Here is a 21,061-nt window from a genome sequence, read left to right as displayed (position 1 = left end):
GGGCTGCAGGATGGGGCCGAGGAGAAGGGACTTTATGCTCTTTCCGTGGACACCAGAATGGTGATGAAGGAATAATCACAGGGAATGAGAAAATACCTTCAATGCAAGTAGAAGATAGAGCAGTGGTGATCCTGAAATTATAATCCCTCAGAGAATTACTGGAAAGAGCTTTCGGATTTTACCAGAATGGGGATTTGAATCAATTTATCCTGTTCTGAGGGCTAGGGAACCCTACACTTTGATTACACTTCAGAAACTCAACCATCTAACATTTTTTTGGTAAAGAACAATGTTGTTTGTTAGAACCAGGGAACAGAGAATGACATAGCCACTTATTGACAGTAAATCTGAATATATCAGCATGTGCAGTCAACTAATTGGCTGACTTAAAGACAGCCTGATGAAATTTTTGCCTGTTAAACCTATTATTGCCTATAATGAAAGACTCTATATGCACTAATCACAACATACAGCCTTACATTTGATCCCAGCTTCTAAAAGTCATGATGCAGGGATTTTTAGTTATACTCAACACATTTTTCTTTCAGAAACCTGACTGGCTGTTCTAGATGCCATGAATGGTATATAATGAGCTCTTAGTTGGAAGAAATCTAAAGGATCAAGCAGCATCCCTGAGTTTCAGACAGAAACTTAATCTGATACGCGCATTCAAAGGTATGTGGATTTTATTCATAATTTGGTATCCTTTCTATTAGACTTATTCTTTTTCTGCATTTCGTGTTCAAAAGATGCCAATTAGACTCTGATTACTTAAATGAATTATATTACTTTCTAATGGAGCAAAATGTTTGTCTAGATTTCTTTAAATTTTAGGTCCAGAATCCCGAAGCACTTTTCAGGGCCAAATTTCACAGCAAAATATTTATTTTAATTACTTATCAATTAAGGTAAAAATAATCTTTCACAGGCTGTGATCCATTTCTTGGAAAAACATCTCATTTAATTCCATCAGATAGAACCATCAACTGAATGATTTCCTTCATTAATTCAAACTTTAAAAAACAGATTTAGGAGGTAAAAATGTCAGTGGACTTCTCATAGCCAGCATTATTACACTTGATATTCACTTCCTGTGCAAAATTTAAGGCCTTTCTTCTGATACTTCTCAAACTTAGTCAATAATTTACACCACAAAGCAATGTATTTTAGGATGGCTTATTTTGCTTCATGTTCCAAGGGTCTTATTTGCAGAATAATTACAGTGCAGTGTCAAACAAAAGATGTCATTAACTAAATATGGAATCTTTCAAATAAAAGGCATTCAAAATTCATTCAATAATCACAGAATATTAGCACCGTCCTCTCCCTTCCCTTCAACCACATCTTTTGCTCCACATCTGGAGCTCAGGGATATGTCACCTGAGGGTCTTGCCTGAAGTCCTACGGGTCAGAACACCTGAAACTAAATTCCACTCCTTCCTTATTCTATTTCCTCAGATGATTGGTCTTTGTTTTTAACAGTAGCAGTGCTCAGGTGGACGGTACCAAAAAACATTTCTGTGCCTCCTGGTTCTAAAAGTATCAGATACTGTGCACCTTGATGATCTCCTCAACTTTTAGAGCCAACTCTATTCTTTTAATCATTAATTATAAGCTACATTTAGCTTCTAAGACTCTACAGGCTATACAGGTATAGGAAAATGGCATGCAAAGTCGTGTAATGATAGATCATTTATGTTCCTACAACTTGTTCAGCTCTCAACCTAAATGAAAAGCATCTTTATTACCACTGTAATTCCAGAAACAATAAAATGGGTTCAGAACTGGAAACCATATAGGAATGAAGCAACCTCACCAGGAATGGTCCTATCCTTTTTACTGGCAACAGACTAATATGGGTTTTATGAAGCATTAATTACGGCCATACTTGAGAAGAGATAAGAAAAGTGGGTGTTGACTTATATTTCAGGGCCATCAAGAAATGGGGACCTGGATTTTGTTTGCCTGCCTCCTGGGAGCAGCCTTCTCTATGCCCGTGAGTAAAACACCCCCTTCAGAAGTCAATGTCCAATTTCACAAGCTTGGAAGTAAAAGTCTGCCCCACAGTTGGTAAACGTTAGGGTTTAAAGCAGTACAAGATCAGATATCCTCAAATGTCTCTGTGTTTAAGAAACACTATGAAGAACTTGTAAAAAAAAAAAAAAAAAAAAAAAGGATTCCCAGATGCCAAAGATTCTGATTCAGTACGGCTGGGGTGGGAGCAGGAGATTCTGATGGGACACTCAGATTGTAAATAACATCACCCATCTCTAGATGGAGGAAACTTTTGGAAGGGACCCTTGAAAGGCCTCCAGAGACAGTACTTAATCGGCCTTAGGCGAATATTACAAAAATGTCAGTTTTCTCTAAAACCCAATTTCTCACAAGATCCAAGTATTTTCGTGCTCTCCAAACTCCACTGCCGTTGTCCTTCAGAGGGTCAGATTTTGTGTTAGGAATTCCTTTCTTGACCCACCTCCCCGTTCTGAGAGGCCTCATCCTTTTGGGCGCACCTGTTAAGCACATGACTTCCGTGTGGTCGTCTGGAATCCAACCTATGCTCAATACATATGGCTATATTTTACATTCAAATGTACCAAGGACCAGGGAGTCTGACCAATTCTCTCTAAACACAGACACAGAAGAGGTTAGGTCACATGCAGGCAAGGCAGGATCCATCTGCTTTTCGGTGGCCTAAAGAGCAGTTGATACAACCAGAAGCCAGCAAAGCTTGAATATCACTTCCTCTCTTCCTCTCTCACCCGTAAGACCAAGATTCTGTGCTCTGCCTTCCTGAAATCCTACATTGTGGCAATTCCTAGTCCCCTGAGGGCCCCTGCATTACAAATCCAGTCCCTTTTCCACTCCTCAGTTCAACACCCCTATTCTCTGAGGGCTTCTATCAAGAAGACAGAGGAAAGGCAGTTAACTAAAACTAAAATAATTCACATTCAGATGAGAGGAATAAATCCTCTTATGAAATAGGAGCATTTCGAGAGAACAGAGCCTTAATCAACTCGCTGCCTGAGGGGGGGATGATCTCTCTCCTCTCCCTCTCCCACACTCCAGGGCCAACCAGAATTCCACAATGCGGGTTAAAGGAAAGAATCAAATGGACATCAAGCTTCAGCTTAAGCAGAGAAATATTTAAAGACAATCGGGCAAAGCCTCCAAAGTTCTGAGGGAATAGTGATGTTTGAACCAGAACTTTGTAGCTAAACAAATGAGCATTCAAATCTGAAAGCGAACTAAAATTAATTTTGGATATGCTAGTGCTCCAAGTCTGTTGGGAATAGATCCTTTCTAAACAAATGGCTTATTGCAACAAAACTAATACAGTATAAGTCAAATCTAAGAGAAGAGGGTGAGATAAAAGAATCAATGGTCTATGACAATAGCAATTCAAATTATGTGTAATTCTAAATTAATTATATATATAAGGTAATAGTACCCAGAATATTTTAATTTTGAAAGGTAGAGGATAAAGAGAAAAGTAATGCTAATTAACTGAGTTTAAAAACTAGGCTAATTCAACAGAAGTCGGGCATCAATCACTTGGCCTCCACTTCTGAAAAGACAGAGAGTCCTGGTTTAGATAATTATTCAGGTTGTTCTTCATTTTGAGCTTTAAAATTTTTCTGCCATAGAAACATTGACAGAATGATAAAAAGATGACAGAATAATGGAAAGAATCGGCCAAAACTTCATAAATCAACTCTTTCATTTTCCATGGGACTTCTAATGTTTCCACTTTACCACACCCATCTTGTTTTCACATTCATCGATAATTCACGCTTAGTCGTTTTGTTGTTGTTGATGTGCTATTTACTTTGCATGCCAATTATGAGTAATCTCGTTGGTACTTAAGCACTTATCCACCTCCTGATCTATAAGGGAAGGTTTGTGAGACAATTCTCTTCTTGCTGGTATTTTCTAATTGTGTAAGAGAAACATATCATTCTTCCCAACATGGAGTGAGTGTTGAGAAATGGAATATTGCCTGCCATACCAGTAAACAAAGGATGTCACAGTCCTCAGGGATTGCAGCCACTGCCACGGTGAGCTGTGAGCCCTGAGGGAACTCAGGAAGGGAAGAATACCTGCCATCTAGCAGCCATCAGACGGCAGCCACTCCCCGCGGTGAGCCCTGAGGAAACTCAGGATATGAAAACACAGGATACTGGCCCCGGATAGCTGAGGTGCCCATCAAAGGAAGGATTTCAGTGAGCCCAGACTCTTGCATCTTCCCATACATAGAAAAGCGCTAAATTCCTTAACTTGAGATGTCTGGTTTTGGTTAATTAACAATAATCTTTCGACGTTCAGACTACCTGCCCTTTGTTGCAAAACTTCTATATATCCTGGCTCCCCCCTTGCCTCCTTGGAGCAGTTTTCTCAGGGTTACTTGAGATGCTGTCTCCTGGGCTTGAAGTCCTAAAAATTTCTGCCGAGTACAACAGAACTCTCAACTTTTAGATTGTGAATATATTTTTAGTCGACAGTTGCATCAAGAAATGAAATGATAGAGTAGGATAGAGCAGGATTCATTGACAGCATGGATGGAGGGGTGTCTGAAGATCACTGGAGGATAAATGTGTGCTGGTTTCTGCCCCCAGGTCATTTAGCTGTTGTGGACCTTTTTAAAATAAGAGGGTTCCTCTCCTACACAGCGTACATGTTCAAACTAAAAGTAGACCTCAAATATATTCTGCACTATATAGATTTTTAAAAAGTAGCTTCAGTCTGTCTTAATGTGAAAATTGCATATTGACTTAATCTCTTCCTCTCTCTCTCTCTCTCTCTCTCTCTCCTTCTTTCTCTCCCTCTCCCTCATTCTTTTTCTTCTCCTTTCCCCCTCCCTATAAAAGCTACCACCTCATCCTGGGCACCCTGGTTATATCAACTTCAGCTATGAGGTAATTTTTCTCTTTACTAATTTTGACCATTGTTTGAGTTAACAATGCCCTGGGCTCTGTAAACCATAGTGTGTTGATTCTTCATTCAAGATGTTTCTCAGTCCCACTTTTTCAGTTCTCACTACCAGCTTCCTGGTTTAAGCCCTGATGGGTCACCTCAAGCCTGCATTGCCCCAGAACACTCCTACCTGGCCTCTCTGACTCAGTTTCTCCTCTTACATGGCTATAAAATTTATCCATCATGAACTACCACTCAGGGGGACTGCATAGTAGGGCAGAAATGAACTGTGGCTGAACACCTTTGTTCTACCCCAGCCTGTAAAACATGGGGAATCAGGTAAGACGTTATTTAAGATCCTTTCCAGCTGGAAAACTCCTGCTTCTAAGATGTTCATACTCTATGCATCTCCTTCATTTGTCTTTACTGAAATATGAGCGACCGAGCGGTCTGTGAGACATTCTGTAGAGCAATGGAAAGCATGAGATTTCTAGAAATCGGGTGTGAGGCTCTCCTCAACCCCATACTAAGCATGTGACCTTGGGCAAATCATTTTCTCTCTCTGGAACTTTAGTTTCCTCATCTGGAAAAGGGAAATAAGAATAATACCCACACTTCAAAATGTTATTTGGGGAGCAAAGTAATTCAGCAATATAAAAGGTGCTTTGTTAAGTATAACTTGAACAAGGTTAAGAATTGTTCGTTGTATTGATATCAAATGTTGTACACGAAGGAGTCCCCGGGCCTGACGTGAACTGAATACATAATGTTTAGAAAGGAAGGAAACTCTTCCTTCTCTCATACGTTCAAATGACAATCCATGAGTTTGTTTACTCATACAAAGTGAGGAAAAGTGTCAAAAAAATATTTGAGGCAAGATTTTCTGTTAAACCTTAAAAGGTTGACATATTTGACCTGAAAACCTGTGTTTCTAGGATGAGGGACAGTGTTTCTGCCTCCTTTATCTGTTTCATTGTGACATCAAATCAAAACAGTATATAATTAATGTTATATGACATTAATTTTCCATTTTGTTTTTCTCTTGCAAAGAACAGCAGGGGCCAGGGAATTAAACAGACTTACTACTTTTGTAACCTCTGTCGAGCTCATGTACCTCTTTAACTCTCCGTGACCTTGTCTGTGAAAGTGAGGGTGAAGATACTTGCCTCAGAGTATGTGGGAAAACATGAAAAATGTGTGTCATGGATGTAAGGTAGAGCCTCACACATAGGGAGCACCTGACAAACGTCTACCTTATTCTTTCCTCCATAGAGCATATTTTCAGGTTGTCCGTATTGACGGGACTGCATCAGTGAGTGTATGTTTCACGTCACTAAATCAAAACAAATGTATTCTAATGTCTCTTTCTCCTAAGGTGCTCACCCCTCTGAAGTGGTACCAGAACGTAATAAGACACCCGGTGCGTAGATTATTTTTGTTGTTCTTTATTCCCTTAAAATATCAAGCATGCATTTCAATTCCCTTTTAAGTGAGGTAACATATCTATGCCACATATAGACACTAATGGGAAATCTAGTTTGTAAACTGTCATATCTATGTACACAGTTAGAAATTCTTGCACAGGGAAACATGAATAAGTGTTAATATTGTCACAATGACCAAGAAAACACTGCTACTTCTCCAGCTGGAAGTGCTGACTGAAAAAAAAATGCAGAACATGAGTGTTGTGAGTTAATTTTTATTTGGGACAAGGTGAGAACTATAGCCCAGGAGACACATTTCAAAGGGCTCTGAGAAACTGCTCCAAAGAAGTAGTGGGGAAGGTCAGTATATATGTGATTCTGGTGAAGAGGAGTACATGCAATCGAGCACAGTTTTTGCAGAAGGTTGCTGCAAGTCATGAGGAGCAGACATGAAGGATTTCAGTGCTTTTCTAGATGTGAGGAGATTGAAGAACTGGGCTCATAAAATCGTCTCCTGAAAAGAGCTAACCATCTGAAAACCTGTTCTGCCAGTTTTTCCCAGAGCACAGAGTGGCTCATTCCTGATCTCCACCCTGAACTTCTTGCAGGGGGTGTTGAAGGTCAGAAGCTGCAGTGGCTCATAATTTAATCCTTGTAGAAGCAGATGGCAAGTGACAATCTGTAGGTGACAGATGTCAATGGAGCTGATGGTAAACCTGATTCTTTGTTTCTCACCAGTACCCGTCCTACGGTTACGAACCCATGGGTGGCTGGCTGCGTCACCAAATCATTCCCGTGGTATCCCAGCAGGCTGCCCTGCAGCCTCATCACCACTTCCCCATGGTGCCCGCCCAGCAGCCCATGGGCCCCCAGCAAACCATGATGCCAATTCCTGGCCAGCACTCCATGACTCCAAGCCAACCCCACCAGCCACACCTCCCTGTGCCCGCCCAGCAGCCCGTCCAGCCACAGCCTCACCCGCCCCTGCTGCCCCAGCCGCCTCTGCCTCCGATGTTCCCCATGCAGCCCCTGCCCCCCATGCTTCCTGACCTGCCTCTGGAGGCTTGGCCCGCAACAGACAAGACCAAGCGGGAGGAAGTGGTGAGTACACCCTGAAGTCGCTGCAACACCTACGAAAACGGTAAAGCGAGACTAGCCCCCAGAGTTCTCAATTCCCACACAATCCAAGGCCTGGAGTTTCAGTAGCAACAGTCTGATGATTCTGTGAGTCCAAGCCTGTACTGTAAGTTTCTATTATAAATGCGCTTATCTACATGGCTTAGTAATTAAGACCGTAGCTTTCACGGTGGGTTTAAATTCTATAATTACTTTGAATTCCTACCAGAATATGTATTATTGAAACCTGTTAATTTTAAGGACAACACTATAAGGGAATATTAGTTCTCCTTATCTTTCAAAGGTTTGACCATCAAGAATAGGCTAGAATTGCACTGAAGATTTTTAAAAAGGGTCATTTTTGACAGTGAGGGGATGCAAATATTTGAACGGGTAGGTGGGAAATCTCTTTAAGAACCTAAAAGAAAATTACTTGTCTGAAGTGGTTTTTAATCCAACCTGGAGGAGGCTAAACTAGACACATTGCTAGATTCCTTTTTCAGTGCTGGGATTCTACAGATTAAGCTTTTAGCAAGAAGTCTTCACAATTAAGCACAAAATATCCTTTCATTACAGAAAGCTCTTGCAAATGAGTGGGAAATAGTCAATAAAATAAGTGACCCTTATCCGTATATATAAATCCTTACTTGAGTGTATATGAGATTATATAATTCTACTGCATGTATGAATTCAAATGTAATTCCAAGTTATAAATGCTATCGATGATCTTCTACTGAGAAAGTGAGGAGTGAGGTAGAAATGACCCGGATGGGAAGCCAGGATATCTGGGCTCCTGTTCCGGCTTTGCACGCAAAGAGGAGATGGTATTGCACAAGTCACTTCAAATTTATGGGTGTTTTCCCTTCTTTAAAATGAGAGAAAGCAACTAAATCAGATAATTTTCAAGCCTCTGTCTAAGAACAGATACCACAGTTTTCCAGTAAGATTATATGTTATATATGGCTTCAAAATTATGGGCATATTTCTGGAGAATACAGAGCATATTTGAAAATTGACTGTATCCCAAATAAGCTGGTGGTGCCAATAGTGGATTATTCTACTCTAAGGCACATGTTCCCTGTTTGTACAGAAAATGCATTTATTTATCTCTTTATTAATAGTTAAGGCCATGAACTTTATAAACATTGCCAGAGCTATTTATGGAAAGGTGACTTCGGGTAGGTAGTTTGAACTCTTTAAAATTCCCATGTAAAATTAGAGGATAACAATAAATGCTGGAGCGGGTGTGGAGAAAAGGGAACCCTCTTGCACTGTTGGTGGGAATGTAAATTGACACAGCCACTATGGAGAACAGCATGGAGGTTCCTTAAAAAACTAAAAATAGAACTACCATACGACCCAGCAATCCCACTACTGGGCATATTCCCTGAGAAAACCATAATTCAAAAAGAGACATGTACCACAATGTTCATTGCAGCACTATTTACAATAGCCAGGACATGGAAGCAACCTAAGTGTCCATCGACAGATGAATGGATAAAGAAGATGTGGCACATATACACAATGGAATATTACTCAGCCATAAAAAGAAATGAAATTGAGGTATTTGTAGTGAGGTGGATGGACCTAGAGTCTGTCATACAGAGTGAAGTAAGTCAGAAAGAGAAAAACAAATATCGTACGCTAACACATATATATGGAATCTAAAAAAAAAATAAAGGTTCTGAAGAACCAGGGGCAGGACAGGAAAAAAGACGCAGACATAGAGAATGGACTTGAGGACACGGGGAGGGGGAAGGGTAAGCTGGGACGAAGTGAGAGAGAGGCATGGACATCTATACACTACCAAACGTAAAATAGATAGCTAGTGGGAAGCAGCCGCATGGCACAGGGAGATCAGCTCGGTGCTCTGTGTCCACCTAGAGGGGTGGGATAGGGAGGGTGGGAGGGAGGGAGACGCAAGAGGGAGGAGACATGGGGATATATGTATATGTATAACTGATTCACTTTGTTATAAAGCAGAAACTAACACGCCATTGTAAAGCAATTATACGCCAATAAAGATGTTAAAAAGAATAATAAAATAAAATTAGAATATAAATAGTGATAGCTTCTTAGAGTTGTCTTATGGAAAATAAAATAAAGTGATGAGTTCAGCGCCAGGCATGCAGGAAGTACTCAACAAAAGGCAGCAACTGTTATTTTATTATTGAATAATAGTTTTAAGTGTTCTGAAGGCAGGGGCCTCCATCTTGGACACCTCGTATCTAAAGACAATGAGATAACAAAGAAAGTTTGAAAATTATAGAGTTCAATTTCAATGGCTGTAATATTGTTTTGGCAAAACTGAAGCCGTATGTGTGACTGTACCTGATACTCACTAGGAATATTTGTCAATTGTTTTACTTGCTCTTTTTGCTTTTTTTTCCCCCAGGATTGAAAGATCAGAAAATGAGAACAGGTATTCCAGTTGCTTTCAGAATGACACAAGAACACAAGGAACGATTTGTTCCTACCATCACTTAGCAAATTCTGTAACTGAAAAGTACCTTTAGCAAACAATAAAATGTTTGAAAGACCATTCATGTCTTTGTGTTGAATTAAACTTAAAATTTCATGTCACTTGAAAGAAGATGTAATAAATGGCTCTTCTTGAATAAGACAGGAGCTGCTCATTTACACCTACAAGTTGACCATTCTGCATGCAAATGAGGACTATATTTCTTTGTGGAGAAAATTAAAATTACACCATCTCAAATCTTTTAAAAAACAGAAGTTTATACTGTAGTTGTAATAGTTGATAACGTGAAAAATTATGAACACGTATAGTCACTGAACCTGAACCAAAAGAAGGGAAGTTTACATGAAGAATTCTTTACATTAAAAAAGATAAGATTTTGAGAAACATTTCTATTACAAAACAAATTAAAACTTGGAACGCTGGCTTTACACTACACCACATTAGTAACCAAACTCTGGTCTTGTGATCTATCTCATTCTACTGAAAGTGATTTTTTGATGAAATTATGTGGTACGTATAATGAGGTACTGAATTGTAAATTATTGAGGTAGTTTTCCTAAGAAAACTTCTATGAAATGGAGCTTTAAATAGAGAATCACAGCGATTTTAATACAAGTCATTGCTTTCACTTCATCATCTTTAAGATGATAAATTCTACTGTACAGTCTTCAAAATGTTAACAGATGCATAAAATGGACTCAATACAAGTTTTCTTTCCCACTTATGTTTATATTTGAATCCTTTTTTCCTCCTACACCCAAACAGAATTGTGAACAGTCTTTTTAGGGTTTATATTACACAGTACCCACAGTAACTTTATTCTAATACCTTTATGATTAAGGCCCCTTAATCATTTTCTGGACTGAATAAACATAACTTTACTGGGAGGGTGTTGATATTCAAACAAATAACTTGATTTTAAAGAATTCAGAGTCAATAAAAAAGCAGGAAAGCTTTTAATCAATTGGCATAGGCCAATTCTAATCAATTTAGTCAATATTTATTCATCACCTTTCAGGGCAAAGCACTATTCCATGTCCTGATAAAAATGGTAAGTCCCCATCCTTAAGGAATCTAGAATCTACCAAAGAGATAAAATAAGCGCACAGATAATGATAAGAGAAGGCCTAATAATATTAACACTATGACAGAAGTATAGTCAAAATGCCCTGGCAAATGTGGCAGACATCGTTAGCTAGGTGTGCAACACCTTTCCTCACCACTCCTTCCTTGTCGGCTGTGCTGGAATTAATCCGAGCATCGGGCCTTCCACAAACTCAGGAGAGAGGAGCTCCCTCCCCTGTCCCACGGAACGCATGTTCGCTCCTCCAGTTACCATATCCATACCAAATGCGGCATCTATTTCCCTTGCTAGTGACTGATTTAGGGATTGATTGTGGTGGAACTTAAACAATGAATGAGGCCAAAAGGGAAGTCTAGTAGGAGAGGAGGAGCTTCTGGGGAAAAGAATTACCCTCTAATTTAAGATGTATATATATACATGCTAGGAAAAAGTGCTGTCCTGTCTTTGGATCTATTTGTTTGAGGATGTAATGCCTAGAGTTGTGGCTGCCATCTTGTGACCAGGAGGGGCAAGTGGCAAGGCAGAAAGCCCCTAGGTCGTTGGTGGCAGCATCGTGTCCCTGAATTAACCAACCTTGGAACCATCTATCTCTAGGTGAATGATACACACTCTATTTCTATGCTAGTGTCTTTCAGTGTCTTTCACAATTGATTAGTGGGTCATGACATCAGTATCAGGACCCCTATCATTTATGATATGCCAGCAAACTTTCTCTTCCAACAATGTAAAGCTTCTATGTCCAGGACTAAGGAGAATTATTTTGTCAATGACTTTCCTGAAAAAAACAATCCGATAGGAAGATAGATAGAAATACATATCCTGGTGTATTCTCCAAAATATATGCCTCCACCATACTCTGCCTTCCACAGCTCACGAAAATATTGCCATTATGTTTACTCCTACTGAGAAACATTTCAAGGGTGTAAGGAATGATGTTACTCGAAGACTGTGTGTGATATTGGAAAGAACACAGACTTCGGAGTCAGACTGGGGCTGCTTTCAATTTTTCTGATCTAAGAGGATTCTCTATTTAGGAAAGCCATGGACAAAATAATTCTCCTTTTATAATCATTCAAATTATATATATGCATATATATATATATTCAAATCATTTTTTGAATTACAGGGAAAATGTCAGGTTTTGGACTCTGAAGACTACCCACTGTGGTATGAGATGTACTGCATAAGTTAATTTTATAAGAAACTGAAACTTGTGTATTAAATGCCCAAACATGTGTTTTAACATAATCATCTTCATCACAGTCTTCTACGATGGACAGGCATATTAATCACAACAGAGCATCTGTTTGATGGCCCAGAATGAGACTTATGGACACCCATCAGTGAACTGTGTTGTCTTGGAAATTCAGAGGTAATAATGCTGTTATGCCTGTTTTAAATTGCCCTGTATTGCTTTGTCGTTCTAACCATTCCTTTCTGCTCCTGGCTATCCCTTCTTCTTTGTGTTAATGTATATTTACACCTTCCGATATGTAGCTTACTATGTATATATATTCTTCCTAACAAAATAAAGTGTGTTGACCTTTGGATTGTTATTCTGGAAGTTCCAACAGTCACTCTGAGATTATTTTATTTCCTGATTGCCTAACTGTGGCAGATGGCTGCAATGGACAAAATACATGTAGCTGTATGTGGCTATCACTACATAGTGTAACAAAGCTGATAAAAACTGAATAAAAAGAGCATTTCTAATTAATTAAAACTCAGGCTTAGTCAGCCACCCAATGTTGTACGTTTCTGAATCAAATATGGAAGAAAAATCACTAGATACTAATGACCAAGACTCAAAGTATCGGTTGAAATAAATAGCAATACTGGTCATAAATGCACTAATAAACCCAAACTTATACATAAAGACTTCTGAAATCCGTAAAAAAGCAAAAGTATATTATTTAACAAGCTGTGCTATGTCTTTGAGATGAAGCGAAAAGATACAGATGAAGTTGAGTAGACCACCTCAAGGAAACTCCCATCTCACCATAACCACTCCCATGTCACTAGTACATTTGAAATCTGCTCTGCTATCATTCACTGCTTGCTAGTGAGACTTCAATATGCATAATTTTTCCCAGGGTGCAAATACACGTATAGGAACTACCCCTAGAGAGTCATCAAAATGCACGGAAAGATACGTTCAAAGATGTTGATTACAGCATTATGTATAACAGGGAGAAACTGGACCTCACATAAATTTTCCTGTATGTATCTGAAGGAATTGTGTGATAAAAAGGATGCTCTAGAAGAAAATTTATTAGTGGAGAAAATGTGATAAAGTAAAATTTAAGACCAAGACTATACCATATGTGAATATTACACATCACCATAACATGTAAATAATTTAAACACACATACATAGATGTGCATAGAAAAAAAACTAGGAGGAAGATACATCTGTTTGTATGAAGGTCCAATTTTTCTACAAAAAACATAAATTACTTCTGTAATCAGGAAAAATTTAATTTTTTTAAAGTTTATTTTCCCTTTCTCCCGCTTTAATCCAGACACACCCCCTTCCTTCAGTTCCCTTTGATGTGAGTTTTGCATCTTGGTGGGCCCCCTGCAGATAAATTCCAAGCACAAATCAGTTCATATGTACTTGATTTTTTGGAGGAATATTTGGACCAAAGAAAGGTGAAGGGAAAGGGGCAACTGGCTTTAGCAGGAACAAAAACGAACAATACAATCAAACAGCAAAGAAGATATGAGCCTTATAAAGTTAAGGGATAAGAATTAGAAACAACAAAAATAAAATAAAATAGAAATGACCATCGAGGCAGCTCCTGCTGAAATTCTATCAAAGATTAACTGCATTCAACGAGCAGGCAGGTCAAAGAGAAAACTCAATGTCTAAGCCCTAAACCCTTAAAGAGAGGTGGCTTGTGGTGACTTTCCAAATTAAATGGGTTCTCTTTTGATTCAAATAATACCTGAACTATTGCTGACTTAAAATTAGTTAATTATCTAATTTTACTTTTGGGCTTCAGCTAGCTATAATGTACATTTTTCTCTCCTATGCTTAATTACATTCGGTCTCAATCATCTGAAGAGCTCAACCTCAATCAGTAACAACTCCAATTAACCAGAAAATGCACACAGTTCACTTATTAGAAAAGGCAAAGGAAAATGCAATCTAACAAGCTAATTTCCAGGCTGCATTTTCATAACCACCTATCTTTTTTTTTTTTTAGGTGAAGTTTGGTTTTATTAAATTGAAAACAATTTGAAAGAAAACTCAAGGTTGGAATCTTACTTATTTAAATTAATGAGTAATGCTTATTACTCATTGCCAGATATATGGCTCTCGGATGATGAGCTGTTTGGAAGGCAAGAGCCTTTTCACAAGCAAAGCAGCAAAATAAGAAAAAAAGTGTAAAGTGTTACTATAATATAAAAAATGTACAATTAGCATGCATTGAGGATGGGAATCAAAGGATTACCTGGAGGTAATCTTCACTTAGAGACAGGAATAGTTGTCACATTTTCCAAATCAAAATTTAGATATGTAGGGCGATAATATAACGGAATATTTAAAATCAGAGACATACACCGACTGGCAATTATGCTCTACACTTGCACCGCTCAGTACGCATCCTCACGCGGCTATTCAAATTTTTAAAAATTCAAATGAAATAAAATTTAAAATTCAGTTCCTCAGTCACACTAGATACATTTTAAGTGCTAAAAGGCCACATGGGGCTAGTGGCTACCATACAGAACAGATACAGAACATTTCTGTCACCACCGCGAGTTTTACTAGACAGCGCTGCTCTATACACTGCTTCCTGAAGTAGAAAAGCAACTCTTACGAGTTCCAAGATTTTAAACAAAAGATGAAACAGAACAGATTTGCTGGTTAAAACTGAACATCTCCAGCCATTTTCCAAGCATTCCAGGAATCACGATCTTGTACGGGAATTTTCGAAGAACTATAGAAGCGCCCTTCGCTTCGTCAGGTCGAATCACGCACTCCAAAATGGTTTCCCCTCTAGTTTTCTTTTAAAATAGACAAATCCAGAGTTCCACTAAATTAATTTTTCTTGTAAGAGACACTAATTTAGTTCCAAAGAAATGGTCATTTATTTTCAGACCTCTACCAGCCACGTCCGCACTGGCGGTACGAGGTGGGGGCTGCCCTTGACCTAGGGCTTCACTGGAAACAGGCCAAAGTGTAAGCTGATGGAAAGATAAAAGAAAAAACTAACAAACTTTTGTCCATCCCTGAGGGTGGCTGACTGCCTGTAAGCGTTGGAAAATATTTACATTCTTTTCTATTTTGTGGTTCAAACCAACAGCGCAACATAGGACAAATGGGTGCGTACACATACACACACACACACACACACACACGCATACATGCCAACTGAGTCTACCTGCAGTAAAAGGACACATGTGGAGACATATACCATTTGAACAACTTGAAATTTTAAACAAAACTTCTCTCCACTCTAATCATTTAGAGACTGAGAGACTGTATGGCTATCGTATTCGTTATCATCACCAAGGTACATGATACTTCTATCAAGAGAAAAAGGTCAAGTTGCTCACTTTATTTACAAGCAATGTCCAATTGACCACTTCCTCTCCCAACTCAACACAAAATGAAAACACTGACTTTTCCCCTAAATCTGAAGTGTGCCCCTTAGTAGTAACCGCTTGCCAGAAATACTAATACCGAGTTTAAGGCCAAGACTTTAAAAGAATACAAAATAGCAAGGAACTGTATTAACTTTTTAAAAAAGAGATCTGACTGTGAATGGCTTAACATGGAAATCACAAGAGAAAAATGATTTCAAACGATTTCCCACATTACCAGAACAGAGTGGTCTCTAGGTGGGTTCCATATTGCTTTAATAAAATAGCCATCAGTCTATGTTTGTTGTGAAATTCTTGTTAATCAGAATTTTAACTTACTGTTTTGTGATTTGGCTTCTAATTCCTTTTGCCCCCATTTGGTCTAGAGCCTTATCAGCAGGGGTCACTGGCTGAAATTTACTTATTCAAAACCGCTTCCCTGCTGGGAAGAATTCATCCTGGCTTCATCTGAAACACCTGACTCTTCTGAGAAGATAAACAATACTTGAGGAATAAGATAGGGCTGGGAGTGGTGAGGAGAGAAGAGGTTGAGGTGGGAGGAAAAGAAATGGTCATTTAGGTCCCAAAATATTTGCCTCGATAAATCACACCTGTATCATCTATCAGAAAAAAAATCCAGTTCAGTGAAGCCCCCTCACAAATGCCATGCCCTGTGGTCAACAGAAAATAGCCCAGGGTCCAGCATTTCTTCTCTTTTTATTAATCAAAAATATTCACAACAATGTTAAATAACTTCCTCAGAACAGCCAAATCTTGTTTTCCTCTCCGAAGAATTTTCCACGCTTCGAAGTTGTCTGTGGAATGCGGGGGCTCTGGGGTCAGTGAAGTGTCCACACAAGGGCAAGGATGGCTTCCCAGTGGGGTGTCTGGGTTCAAGCTGTCCGGGTTCACAATCATGACCTTTGCCTACCTGCTGTGGAAACCTGGACAAGTCTCTTAGCCTCTCTGTGCCTCAATGTCTTCATCTGTAAGTCGTACTAACATCCATCTCTGGGTCCTTTCATGTCAGTGAGCTCCAAGTTCCATAAATGTTGGCTACCACTCTTATATTCAGAAAGGGAGCCTTCTCCTGGCTCTGTAGGCCCACAAAGGGAACACTACACGGTTGGAAGCAGGGATGATACAGGGTTTGGAAATAACATGGAAGTTTTCTAGGCCGAAGGCTCCAAAGTCGAACACATCCGTCAGGTCTCAGTGTGCCTTCTCTGACATATAGCTACCTGAACACCTCCCTTACTGACTGCTACACTGCATGATCCCTGCGTTCTCCTATCTGACATCCCCCGAGGCTGTCCTTCGCCACCCCCAAGGTCACTCTAAGGGTAGTAGGAGAGTAAATCCACCAGGAGGGTGGCATGCACTGCACAAGGCTCATTGGAGGCCAAAGCATTAGACCTCCTCTCTCTGAATGTCTTCCTTTCACCTGCTTGGTAAGGCCTGGCCCCCGTGTATACTGACTTCCAACTCTGAACCTTCCCTTGTCACTCTGGCGTTGGTCACAGTTCAGCTAATTCCACTTTAGGGATTTCTCTACCAAACTGTTTTTCACTAGAGCAGTGGTTCTCAACCAGGCGGCTGTGCCTTCTAGGGGACATCTGGAGATGTCTGGGGTCATAATGGGTGTGTGTGTGTATGTGTGTGGATGGGGGTTGAAGTGGTACCATCGGTAGCTAGTACGGAGAGACCAGGGATGCTGCTGATACTCCTCCAATGCACAAGACAGACCCCACAACAAAGAATCGTCCAGCCTTGAATGTCAACACTGCTCAAGTTGAGAAACCCTACTCTGGAAACAATGCCAATGTTGAATCATACTGTGTGTTCAGAACTTAACATAAGAAAGAAAGAGACTCTGAACAAATGTACGACTCTGTGTGCATTTCTAAAACGTCATCGAGAAAGAAAAACCAAAAGCTCACATCTTATAGTAAACTTGATACAGGATCTCATACAAAGGGCTTTTCACTTCTTGCACCCACTGCATCAGAAAAATCTAAAGAGCTTGGGGAGTGACCAGGCTATTAAAGAAAACTTGCAAGATGAAGAGACGGTCACTTCAAGGTTAAATCAGCTGATGTCTCTAAATCAAAGCCCTTCTGCAGAAATTAGAATAGCTGCTTCTTCTGAAGTTACATAAAAGTGGGTGCATTACCTGAGTAATAAAGAGGAGAAAAATAACCAGACCATGAGTCATTAGAGTAACTACTGGATTAGAACGCATTGAGTTTGCCTTGTTTTGGGATTTACTTGACTTTGGCAGACTAATGAGAAATAAGTAGTTGTGTCCATAGGGTGGGCAGGGATTTAAGATGCCTTGATTCTCGTGACTTTCAGAACCATCACTCTCCAAATATTTGATGAATATAATCAAGTTTTTGTTACAAAATTATTACCAAAAACCCTCTGACAACCATGGAGAATAGAAAGCAGTGTGCCTTAGGTAGAGGAGACCTACTGTGATTGAGGGCAGACCTCGGGCAATCTACAATATTGGATGCACCCAAGACACAGAACATCCTGTCTGTTCAAATACCAAAATCGAGACACTCTTCCAAGTGAGATGAACCCCCTTCCCCTGCCCCTGTACGTGTGAGCTTCAGCTCAATGCCTCATCTAGGGACTTTTTCTCGTTGGCCCGCACGGGCTGGAGCGCTCAAGCCTCGAGGTTTCCCAGAATATGTTGGGCAAGCTGCTACTTCAAGCAACTACTTGTTTCTACTTTGGTCTCCCCACTAGCTGATAAAGTCTTTGAGGAAGATTTAGAAAAATACCTGGAGACTGGTCGGTGTGGTTAATATTTGCTCAAGGAACCACCATTAGCATTAAAAAGCCACCACACTGTCATGCAAAAGTAAAGCTAATATAACATTGAACATTTACTGAGCTGTTGTTATATTCTAGGCACTGTTCTAAGCACATGACATGTATTAGCTCATTTAATTTTCACAACCTTATAGAGGAAAAGTTGTTTCTGTCCCCAGTTTACAGAATGAGGACTTGTCTAAACTTTAAACTTGAAAAAGCAATGAGGCATTACTTAAAACACGCACATCCTGTCCCATGTTTGATGAGTGCCATTTAAAAGGTAAACTAATTTGTCATCTGCCTCTAAGATCCTAATTAAAACAACCTGTATCTATTGCTAACAGCAAATATAAATTCAACTTGATCTGAGTCATAAAGCTCGTCTCCTGTTGTCACTTAATTTTTCCTGCCCATTTGACCTCCCAAGGATGTGATAAGGAGCTAATTGTAAAGAAAGCGAAAGAACTCCTAACCCAATAACTCCTCTGCAGTTTTGGTCAACCACCACAGATGGGGAGGAAAGCTCTGCAAATGTGGGCAAGTACCACCACACCAGGGCAGCGTTGCCGTGGCAACCAGGAGAACCCCATCCATTCCAGCTGTGGGTGCAAACCTGAGCATGACCAGCCCTCACTCCTTCCTTGGTTCCAAAAGATGGACTGAAAACAAACACAAGTCCAGTCCTTATAGGAACAGCAAGGTGCTGTCTTTCATTGATTCGTTCAGAGAAAGCTACAGTGGGAACTAATGACATCTTAGAAAATTCAGGCCTTGGCCCTACATTATCTTCCTTCCCAGGAAGAGCACTGAACTCATATTCAACACATATGGAAAGACCAGTTCTAGTGACACTGTGAAGTTCACCGAGAATGGTCAGAATAGGAAGGCTGCTGATATACTGTTAGCATGACATTGAATCAGAACTGATTGGCCCACATACTTTCTCTACCCGGCATCTGATGTGCACATTAAAATATATGAAAAGGTTCAAATATCTCAATAGCGTCCTGCATTGAAGTGTCCACAAATGCTAGCTATAGAGGTGGCAGTCCAAACTGGCTCCTTCCACCGGGTCCTGACTAGAGAAGGAAACATTTGCGAATTTGCACAGCCGCATGCAGTAAGAAACCTGGGCCTGGAAGATTTACAAAATCCAATTTTCACCCTGTGATGAGGAACTTGGGCTCAACCTGGTTTCCACAAATAATTTGTTCTTAATCTGAAAATAGGCACAAGTGAGTAACTTCAAAATCTTTTTTTAAGAAAAGACAGTGATGGATTTTTAAAAGTATTCACTGAACATTGCTTAAATGTGCAATTCCTATCAGCAAGATTTCTGAAGAGAGTTGGAAAACGAAAGGGGATTTACTGCCTTTGTGGCTTATTTTCCCACAGGTAGGAAAAAAACGTTCCTGATGAACAGCGATAGGTATCCAGGAACCTGCAATCACTGCAGCCTGAAGCAGATTTCTCTTATAGTTGCTAATAACTATAATAATCAGAATCGCTATATTAAGTCTTTGCCCTCTTTCAAAATGGAATCATTAAACAGATTGTAAATGATGGGGATTTAAGAGCAATAACTTTTCTCCAGAAGTAACTTGGTTTTTAACAAATTCAATAATTAATATATATTTAAACTGCTTTATATGGATAGTGGCAACGTGCGCACGACAGAGAGAGGAAGAGATCTGCAAATGCGCTGAAGCAGCGTGGTCACGTAGTTTAAGGTAAGAGATTGCCGACCTGCAGGAAAGCCTGTGAGTTCACCTTCTGGGCGTTAAAAACATTCACCAAATAAGCTAATGTTTCATATGATACCCTCTGTTCCTTCAGGAAGGATTCCAAGAAACCTTTACTTGTAGCTATATAAAACCAGCAAGTCTCTAAGCTCTGTGAACACTTTGGTAATATTCTAAATTAATACTAAGAAAAGAGGAATTTTGAGGTCTTTCTATGAAATCGTAAAAAGCTGGAATCACAAAAAATAAGGTTTGTACGAGAGATTGCAAGCAGCAAAACCAAGGCTTTCTGATTTTCCCCATCAATCATCTGTCTTTGCTGCATGGAAGAGTCAGACCCCATTCTCTGGTTTCACACCGGTACACATGTTGCTTGTAGATGACATAGAATCTTGATCCTCCATCATACTGAGGGGAGGAGCAAGACGTGCCCTTGTCCCAAATTTCTGTCATTACATGGTACCCAATGATCCAGACCCAAAGAGAAGCTCAAAAGCAATGATGATTAGTCTCAGTTCTGTCATGGACTAGCCAGGTGACCCTGCCACAGTGGGATCCACTCCTACACTCAGTTTCTTCATCTGTCTCAGAAAAATATTGCAGTAGAAGGCCACTAAGACCCCTGCGACAGTAACAATATAAGGCAATGTGCATTGCTAAAGTCAAATTGCATCAATTTTTAAATACCGAGAAAATAGCCGAAAGGAAAGGTACAGAAGAAATGGCAGGTCCTTACTGAGATTCACTTTAAGCTTTCAGTAAAAATATGAGTGTCTTGGCAATGATATGTAACATTCCAGTCAGCCTGGCTCGAAGGCTCTGAACCTTCTCCTAAAGCAACAGGCAGAGACATCTTAAGTGTCATCTGAACCATCTGAAC

At 39.8% G+C, this 21,061-nt stretch overlaps 2 protein-coding genes across 6 annotated transcripts in view; one reads left to right on the top strand and one right to left on the bottom strand.

Moving 5' to 3' along the window:
- ARHGAP6 (Rho GTPase activating protein 6) overlaps positions 1–21,061 on the bottom strand; it is a 486,163-nt gene that overhangs the window by 135,237 nt on the left and 329,865 nt on the right. The gene's annotated exons all lie outside the window — the stretch shown is intronic.
- Positions 1,943–9,855, top strand: AMELX (amelogenin X-linked). The gene is made up of 7 exons (XM_060138621.1): positions 1,943–1,996; positions 4,869–4,916; positions 5,609–5,612; positions 6,189–6,226; positions 6,290–6,334; positions 7,077–7,439; positions 9,850–9,855. Exons 1-7 carry the CDS (start codon positions 1,943–1,945, stop codon positions 9,853–9,855), a joined length of 558 nt encoding a protein of 185 aa, XP_059994604.1.

The sequence above is a fragment of the Lagenorhynchus albirostris genome, chromosome X (genome assembly GCF_949774975.1).
Source record: "Lagenorhynchus albirostris chromosome X, mLagAlb1.1, whole genome shotgun sequence".
In the NCBI taxonomy this organism is placed as follows: Eukaryota; Metazoa; Chordata; class Mammalia; order Artiodactyla; family Delphinidae; genus Lagenorhynchus; species Lagenorhynchus albirostris.
Note: the sequence above shows the minus strand (reverse complement) of the source record. Positions and strands in the feature narration are given on the sequence as shown.